This window comes from Rhinoderma darwinii, chromosome 4 (genome assembly GCF_050947455.1).
Source record: "Rhinoderma darwinii isolate aRhiDar2 chromosome 4, aRhiDar2.hap1, whole genome shotgun sequence".
Taxonomy (NCBI): Eukaryota; Metazoa; Chordata; class Amphibia; order Anura; family Rhinodermatidae; genus Rhinoderma; species Rhinoderma darwinii.
Genome location: NC_134690.1, coordinates 360,987,998 through 360,997,713, shown reverse-complemented (window position 1 = coordinate 360,997,713; position 9,716 = coordinate 360,987,998). Strand labels below are relative to the sequence as shown.

The 9,716-nt window shown below is 39.2% G+C and overlaps 1 protein-coding gene across 1 annotated transcript; it reads right to left on the bottom strand.

Moving 5' to 3' along the window:
• Nucleotides 1–4,956: 4,956 nt before the first annotated feature.
• LOC142761333 (thrombomodulin-like) lies at nt 4,957–8,853 on the bottom strand. The gene has a single exon (XM_075864520.1). It carries the CDS (start codon nt 8,534–8,536, stop codon nt 6,860–6,862), a length of 1,677 nt encoding a protein of 558 aa, XP_075720635.1. The 5' UTR covers nt 8,537–8,853; the 3' UTR covers nt 4,957–6,859.
• Between the last annotated feature and the right edge of the window lie 863 nt (nt 8,854–9,716).

Below are 9,716 nucleotides of genomic sequence, written 5' to 3'. Positions count from 1 at the left end.
ATTCATTATTGAGTTCAGTGTGAGCCCTACGTATGTACCAAGTTCCTAACTCATTCTGTAGCTAGCCAGAATTGTATTATTTAAAGGGAAAAAGTCATCAGTTTTTACCCCCTAAAATGGAACCACTCCACTCTAAGTAAGGTCTTTACATGTCTGTAAATGTATGTTGTCCCCGGTAGTGCAAAATACCTTACCAAAAAGTTTTCACATTTCCTGCACCATATGTAAATGAGGCCTGAAGTGTCCACTGGGCGTTTAATCAGCTCGGAAATGTCCACTGTTTTTATCTTTAACCCAACCCATCTTTCCCTTATTGATGTGTATGACGCCTCCTACATGCACAGAAGAGAGTTGAAGGCTCGGTCCACAATAAATAGTTCCCAATGGGCATTTGTTGGTTCACTCCAGGAGGTGTCATTCACGTCAATCATGGATAACAATAAAAGTTAACACCTCTATTATAAAGCAGGAGACAGATAACACAGGATCACATCATTGACAATAGATGATGGGGCAGCCCTCCTTCTCCCCCTGCACAGTGATCTCTGCACTAGTCACAGAGCATGCCCACAACAATCCATAGAAGTCAATGAGTCATTTTTTTACCTATTTTTTTGTGGCTGCGGTAAAGGCAAATTAGGTTCTGTCATATTGCAAGTAAAGATTAGAATTGAAGGATCTGATTGGCTACCACTATATTTTTCCTTAACACTTGTATACTTGTATATTTTTACTTTGCATATATATTATTCTGATAGTTAATTTTCAACCTTCTATAGAAGATACTGTATAGACATTAAATAATGTTATATAGTATCAAACAACGACTAACTACATTCACTTATATTGTCAGGTGTTAATTTGATGCATTCGTCATTCATGAAGAACCACAGTATTCTAGTTTCTGGCCTGCCGGACTACAAATCTATTATTCCAAATGAATGACACAGCTCAGGGCTGTTTAAACTCTAATTTGTATTATAGCCATTAAGGACTGTATTAACGCGCCATAATGTCAATGGTGGATGCAGTTAATGCTGTGAATATCAGATCTAGTTGTTTCTTGTGCATGTTTCAGTACATTTAAACTTCCTATTCATTGTTGGGGTTTTTCACTTTTCTATGTCAAAAATTTGACATTTATTTTTACATTTATGTTAGTATTTGCCTCTGCTCAACCGATAATTATATAGAAATGTTTATTACAATTGATATATATTTTTTCTTTTAAAGTGCTTCTAGTCATGCCTTCTCCTTCCCACAATCTCTTTTTATTCGGTCAGATTCCTATTGTGAGTCTTGATAAGGTTTCGTACAATGCCAATGGTAGTGTGACCTACTGGAAGAGGTTTTATTGGGGTCGCCATTGGGGTGCAGTATGATGAGTAACTGTGTCCTGATAACACATTCCCTCTGCAAATGCCACTATAAATCAGCAAAGAAAAATTTCAGCTCCAGTATTTAACATACAAAAAAAATACTATGACTACAGTAATTTGTAGAATTAGCTTCTTCACTGAAACAAATGAATGTTCTTTTCTAAATATAGGAAATTATATTTATTGTGTTATTGGAAATTGTAACAACCAGCTACCTCATAGGGACTACGCTTCTCCCCTATTTATTTTAGTCCAAGGCGCCATTCTGAGGCCTTAGCAATACGTTCTCCCAGTTCCTATTTGTTTCAAAGGTCTGCTCTGTCTTGGCCTTGTTTTGCTATCTACGTGCCTCGACCTGTGCCCATATGCCCATTTCTGACTGAGCTCTGCCTGACCAAGTCTCATGCTTTTCTGAGGGTGAATAATACTTCACAACCCTGTCTAACCCTAAGACAAATCTAATATTGTCCCCGTGGGTACAGCTCCTGCTTTGTTAAAGACACTTTAGAGTAATATTATTACAAAAACATTAGAGTAATATTATGGAAATTATGTGCTTAGTACCTCCAAGCAAAGATGAAACACTTGACTTGTAAATCCCTATGTTAACAGTAAGGGCTCATTCACATGGGCGTGTATCATGTCTGTGTGACGGCCATGAAAACAACGGCCATCACACGGACTCATGTATTTCAATGGGGTTGTTCACACGACCTTTGTTTCAACGGAGATGTGAAGGATCCGTGTAAAAATAGGACATGTCCTATTTTTGTTGGGCTTCACGCATCTCTTTATAGACTCTAGTCTATGGGGATGCATGATAACGTGTCCCGCACGGGTGCACCTCGGACAGGAAAATCTGCAGTTTTTCCCTTCCAATGTTGTCCACGTTTGTGTGAATGTAGCCTAACTGAGTACAGTCTTTTTGTAAGTTCAGCTGATTGTACTTCAGACTTCTCTTGCCTATTCTGAGATAGAAAACACCTGATAGCCACCATTGTCAGCCATATTAGCTCTTATGGGGCAAATTTCTCGGTCACCCAGTACTCCGGGGCTCCTTCCCTTCTTTTTCTCAGACCTTACTGTCATTCATAGTTAGAACCTCCCTTCCCTCTTCCCTCTAGCTGAATCTGTGCCTGTATGAAACAGGATCTGTTATCAGAGACCGAATGTTTATTTGTCCATCAGTGATGTGTTGGGGAGACGAGAGTCTTCACCCTTTTTCATAGGTTACAAGGTTTTGTTTTTAAACAAGGAAACGCTAGTTACATCTGTGAAGGAGGACGTAGTTTCTCCTCCTACATGGGTTTCAATAGAACTCATCAATATAGCTGACAGCCTGGGATAAAACTGCCTAAAAAAAAAAAAGTAAGACAGATTTAAAAAAATAAATAAAAAAAATGCAACAGTTTTATTCTACACCCTGAGAACAGTAACCAGGAGCCAGCTAAATAAATAACAACATTAATTAAATAAAGTATTATCAAAATAAGTCAACTGGTTTTGGTGTAACTGGAAATCATCCAAAGAGAATGAAGATATATTTGTATTTGTCATTGTTGTGCGTTGAAGTGATACTATTGAGTGAAACTGTATCTTTTTGACCACTAGGTGGCAATATAGAGCAATTCCAAATAATCCACTAATGCTGAGAGGAACTAATAAGGTCAGGATTCATACATACCTATATAGTGTTGCATAGATTTATTATAGTGTTGCATAGATTTATTATTTATTAAAAAGTATTCAGGTTTTGCACACATAACAGGGCCTCTTAAAATAGAAAAATGGGTATAATTACAGTGGTTCTATTAGAGCATATGGACATTATTAAAGGGGTCTCCTGCTGAGGATGCCCCTGTATTAGGGAGGAGAGCTAACAGAAGAACGGCTTTTGCTTTGGAGGACCCGGCCTGTTCATCTATTATGTATGGCTGGCTGCAGCATTCTTTTTATGAACAATTGATCCAACAGTCCTCTTGCTATTTGGGCCTTCTACATGCGGCCGGTGGTCAGTGTTATCGAGATATATTCGCTGCAGCACCATCACAGGGGAAATTAAGCATTACACAGTTTTCATTGAAATCAAGGGGCAATGAACAGACATGTTGGGTCCTCCAGAACAAGAGGTAGCCTTTCTCCTCTCTGGCATATAGATTAGATAAACTGAATAAACTAGATATGTTTACTTAACTAGAATACCGCTTTAAGTCTGACACCCTACCTACAATAACAAAAAAGTACCTTGTAAATTGTGTTCATATAATAAAGTGTTTTTTCCAAGATGTGAAACAAATCTTCTATGGGCCTAAATTAGTAAAATAATAAACTTCATAATACAATTTATTTACCAATTCTCTTGCGTTTCCCGGTTGCCGGTATCCTTTGACACCCACTGCTCATTGCCCATAGCAACAACACATCACAGTTACTGCCAGCGGATGTAACGTCACCACTGACGAATGATTGACTGCCCGGGTCATGTGACATATGGACATGAATATGTCGTTGTGAGACAACACTTTAATCATTGTATATCTTTGGTTTTTTTAACACCTCATCATTTAAAAGATCTTTGTTTTGTAAGAATTCTATAACTCAGTTTTTAGCCTCTGATTGTAAGCAAGACTTTTCCCATTCCATGTCAACAAGAGATCTAGAAATGATGAGGATTTGAAAAAATAAATAAAAAAATATATATATATATACATATACATGTGTGTATATATATATATATATATATATATATATATATATATATATACATGTGTGTGTGTATATATATATATATATATATATATATATATATATAGTACCATGACATCCGTTTATCCAGTATTACTAGAGACAGAAAATACTATAAAATACAAACAAACCACAAACTGCAGCAGCACTTTGGACCATGTAACATGCATATTATAAATCTAAGGCTAAGTTCACACCTGCGTCGGTGTGGTCCGTTGTTCTGCTCCGTCAGGGGAGCAGAACAAGGGAATAGCGGAAACAACGGTTCCTTTGCACAGCGGAACACCGCTGGCGGCCGACATAACTCATTGACTTTAATAGGTTCCGCCGGCTTTCCGTCGGGGTGTCCGTGATTTTATCAGAGACAATAGTTTAACATGTTGCGATATTGTCTCCGGTAATCTCGGCCAGATCTGAAACAGAGGCCACTAACGGAATCTCCAACGCAGATGTGAACGAGGCCTAACCAGGTGTTTGTCATGTTTGCCAGACAGTATGTTGTTATACTGCAAAACATAAATAAAATATTTGTTGGTTAAATCTAAATACAAATAACCTAGTAGAAATGATCAGTAATAATCAACATAGCGGAACACAAAAGGACAACCTGTGGCTTTCCAGGATATTTATATTCTACATTCTGTGCTTATTGCCAGAAACGAAACTAAATTGTAAGCTCTACTAGGGGAAGAATTAATACATTTTCAATACGTTTGTGTACAATATTGTGAAAGATATATATATATATATATATATATATATATATATATATAGTTATTTATATTTGAAATAGATAGATTACAGATTACATCACACCACAAGACTGCTTACATAACAATTTGCAAACTATTTATTAAGTTGAAAAATTCTCAATTTTTCAATGAGCAAATAACTTTACACACCCACACATACTGTACATAGCTGTACAAGGTCTTCATAATAAATAATTATTCACATGATATTTAGAGTACAACATACCAGTCCATCATTGTAGTTTGCAGCACAGATAACCTCCCAAGAACAATTTACAGAAAAGGTGATTCATATTTATGTATCCAGCAGATAGCATTCAGAGACTGTTCATACACTGTTTGCTTGCTTATATATTAGTAATCTGTGCCTCATAAGGAGGGTGTATAATGAAATAATTAATTGCAATGCTAATATTAAAATATGCTGATTTGTCACCTAGCCAGCTCTTACAGGTTGAAAATCTAGAAATAAAATGTACGCTAGTATAACCTACTGGTAAATTATATTCATCTGCTGGATCAAATTTGCTAAAACTGAACTAAAGAGCTTAACGTGCAAATCTGTGCATAAAGGGGTTCTCCACATTTAAAAAAAATAAATGAAGACATTACATGCCCTTACTTTGTAATTTATGTTGCTCAGTAATTTAATCTCTAAAATCAGATCTCCTTACATCCCACATGCCACTGGACAAGCTATGACTACATAAAACTCTATGTAAGGATAACACTGTCCCAGCAGTATTCCAGCTGCCATAGTGCCTGAGATCTGCTCTTGGAGACTCAGTTATTACAGTAAGAACAATATATATTAGAAAATATCTCATCATATGGTCATTTGAAAATCTGTTATGAGAGAATAAGTAAATCATTCTTTAAAGTTCATTTATAAATAAAATCGGAGAACCCCTTTAAATATTAACAAGTAAACAATGACATTGTGTAACTTGCACCAGGCAAGCGAATGTCAAATGATGGTGGGTTGCTGTAGGTTTCCATGGATAGTAGTTTTGTGCAATATTGGTAAATTACTGGGATAATTCAAATATTATTAGTTACAATTGTTACAGCTCTATTGGGAACAGACTGGCGATATGTTGATCAAATAATTAACAGTGACCCCAAAAGACCTGTGAGAGAGAGAGAGAGAGAGAGAGTAAGAGAGAGAAGAGAATAGAAGAGGAGAGAAAGAAGAGAGAGAGATAAAAAGATAGAGAATAAAAGTGAGAAAGAAAGAGAAGAGAGAAAATAAAGAGAGAGAAGAGAGAAAAGAGAAAGATGAGTAATATATATAGAGAGAGAGGGAGGGAGAGGGAGAGGGAGAGAGAGAGAGAGAGTAAATGTAAGAGAAAAAGAAGGAGAGGAAAAAAGGGAGAAGAGAGAAAAATAAAAAAAAGAGAGAGGAGTGAAAGATATAAAGAGAGAGGATAATAGTGTGAGAGAGTAAAATTAGAGAGAATAAGAGAGAGAGAAACAAGAGATGAAATAAAAGTGAGAGAATTAAAGAGAGAAAAGAAAGAGAAAAGAAAGACAGAATTAGATTGTGTCAGTAAATAACAAGTTCGAGAGAAAAAAGAGAATTACAAGGAGAGAGTAACAAGAGAAAGAGAAAGAAAGATATTTTAAATATATAAGTAGCATTGTAAAAGTGAAAATACCAAACAAGAGAGAGGGGCTACTTAAAGGGGGAAAGAAACAGAGAAAATAACATGTTGTGATTACAGTAGGGAATCACCCTGTGTACCATACACCTCAGCTCCTTACCTGTATTTACTTCATATATTTACACTACTATATATATTACACAGTCATGACGTCGTTTACTTTTATATCTACAGTTCTGTGCTGAGCTTTAAGAAGCTTAGACTTGCCAATCTCTCCTGGTCCATTCTGTAGCCAGTGACTTCCGTTTGACTACAAGTCAAAGTCCCAAACTAGTCACTTGGATTTCTATGATCTGCGGATTATTCATCATTCTAAACACTAAAGTTTATGCGGGGGCTCTGTCATTACTTGTTGGAGTACCATATCCTTTTCAGCATTTTTACACTTATAGTCCAGGGCATGCTCCTCTATGTAATGCTTCCTCAACATATGACAGAGGATTGCTAGCAAGACTGTTAACATAGATATAATGCCTATGCATATTCCCAATAACATGGCTGGCTGTAAACTGTGGATATCTGGAGGTCTGGTGGTGGATGGTGAGGTCTGGGAAGGTGTATCTGAAGTTGGTTCTGTTCCACCTGATCCCTCAGTTTGTGGAATACATACACCATTCTGGATAGTGTAGTCCTCAGGGCAGGTACATAGGAATGATCCAAATGTATTCATGCACAACCCGTCACAAGGGGATGCATCACATTCGTCCACATCAGTGCATATATTGTCCCCATTCTCATTTTGATCCACTATGTATCCTTCTGGGCATTGACAGCTATCATTGTTATTTATATCACACTCAGCCTCGCAGAACGATGTGTTGCAGAATCGTTTGCATTTATTGATATTTTTATCATCAATGACAAACCCTTCATCACAATAACATCTGTAGCCCCCTGGGAAGTTCTCACATTCTTGTTCACAAAGAGTTGTTGGGTTGATACACTCATCAATGTCCACACACGTTGCCTCCACAATCTCAAAACCAGGATTGCAATCACAGACAAATCCTCCAATTGTATTTGTGCAGTGATGTTCACAGATATAGGGGCTGGCTGCACAGTCATCAATATCTTCACATGTTTTTCCATCAGCTGCTATTATATAGCCCTCAGAACACATACATTGGAACCCTGGTGGATCTAATACTGTATAACAGTGCTGGCTGCAGGGACTGGGATCACAAGGTTTGGTGCAGCTCCTGTGGTCAGCTTTGAGCTCTGATCCTGAAGGACACTTGCACTTTGCAGTGTCAGATTCTTCTACACATTCATGCTCACATCCTCCTTTCTCAATCAGACAGCTCCAGGCTCCGGGGGTCTCACTGCTCCAAGTCACAATCCCATTACCTTTCTCTTCACAAGATAAACTCATCATGTTTGGGAATGAGGAGATGTCTGCAATGGTGCCAGGTGGAAACACAGGACTCCCAGTGTGACCTATTCCAAGGGATGGGTGGTAGTAGCTGACATTGTAGGAAGAGGAAGGTAAGACTAGAGGAAAACAGGGTAAGGAATAAGTTATCTCACACAAGTAGCCATCTGGCTTGTCGCCACAATCAGTCTCTTCCCACGTCCCATCTTTGCGCACAGTGACGCACAGGGCACCGCACTTCTTCTCATTATTCTTCCAGTTGGTATAGTCAGTGTTGCTGTCACCTGTCACCCAGGTAAAGCCCCTGAGAGGCTGCTGCAGGTCTGTGCAATCCGTTCTATGTGGGTGCTCCAGCCCGATCCACACCCTGGCGTCTTCTTTGTGCGACTTGGCCATAAACATAGCGATGGCATCAGCCTGTACTGAGTTCCTCACAGTCAATACCTGTCCCTTCTTGACCATGCAGGACTTCTTCGCTTTGGAGTAACGTTGACTGTCCCAGGATATAGAATAACAAGCCTGATCTAAGCACACAAACTCTGATGTGACTTCATCCAGTACAGCCAGATGTACCAGCTGCGTTGAGACAAGCGCAGTCCAGATAATGTGGAACAGCAGCATCATGTCCCTGAATGTGCAGCCAAGAGCAAAGCGCAGTTTTGGCAGAGGAGCAGAGCTTTGAATGGCAGCTGTAAAAGTGCAAGTTTCTCAGCTCGGAAGTCCTGAAAGGTCCACAACACTCTGAGCTCTGTGTCATGTCTCTAAGTCTGTACCCAAGTTTATATGCTCCCAGCCCTCCCTATAGCCTGGGAGAAGAGAGGAAGGAAGGAAGTGCCTGGAAGGAAGGGCTGGAGCCGCCTGGGATGATGATGATGATGATCTGCTTGTAACACTTACTGATTGCTGAACAACTTGCATGCAATGAGCTGGACACAGTTCATTTACTTTATAGGGAGCTGCTTGTAAATCATAATCAGTGAAAGTGTATAATAGGATAGGGGGGGGGAGAAGGGTGGAGATGGAGGCCAGTCACTTACTAATCATCATTTGGGAGGAGTTGTGCTCAACTATCCACTGGTTCACATCTGTGGGGAAAAAAAAACTTTTTGGAGAAGTTCTGCAACTTTTCCTAAAGTGCGTAGCCTTTAATATCTTCATTCTGCTCTCAATATAGCCAAGTATCATTGCAGAACTTACCCTGTTGCGTGAGAATAAGAAGCTGGAGGGAGTTGATCTGAATTATGATGCAAATCACTGCGTGTGAAAAGCTGCGTGCCCAGAATATCAACCCTCTCACTGGTGGGTCCTGCAGACTGGTGCAGTTAATGGGTGATGGGGCTGGACGTGGTGACTGCACTAATGGATTAAAGCAGAATTGTATGTCTTTTTTGGAATGTGCAGCAGTTTTAGGTTCAGTTTACTTGTGTTTTTGCTTTTTTCTTATTCTGATATGAGACAATTAGGCATACTGTATTTATTAATGCAACTGCACCAGCTTTCTGGCACAATTGCATTAAAGGGGTTGTCTGAGCACAGGGCGGTTTTCTTACTGATGAACTATCCACAGGATAGGTCATCAGTATATGATCGGTTGGGGTTCGACACCTGGACACCGCAACGATCAGCTGTCCAGGCTGCCTCTGGGCACTTGATGTTACGCAGTGGCCGGTGTCGGAAGCAGATGACTCTGGTCACAATATAGCGACCCTGCTGCGGTACTGCAACTCTGATCCTATTCACTTGAATAGGAGCAGAGCTGCAGTACTGCAGCACGGCCGCTATACTGTGACCGGAAACATCTGCT

Excerpts from the sequence above, each read along its gene's own strand:
- LOC142761333 (XM_075864520.1), bottom strand. The coding sequence starts at position 8,536 with ATGATGCTGCTGTTCCACATTATCTGGACTGCGCTTGTCTCAACGCAG.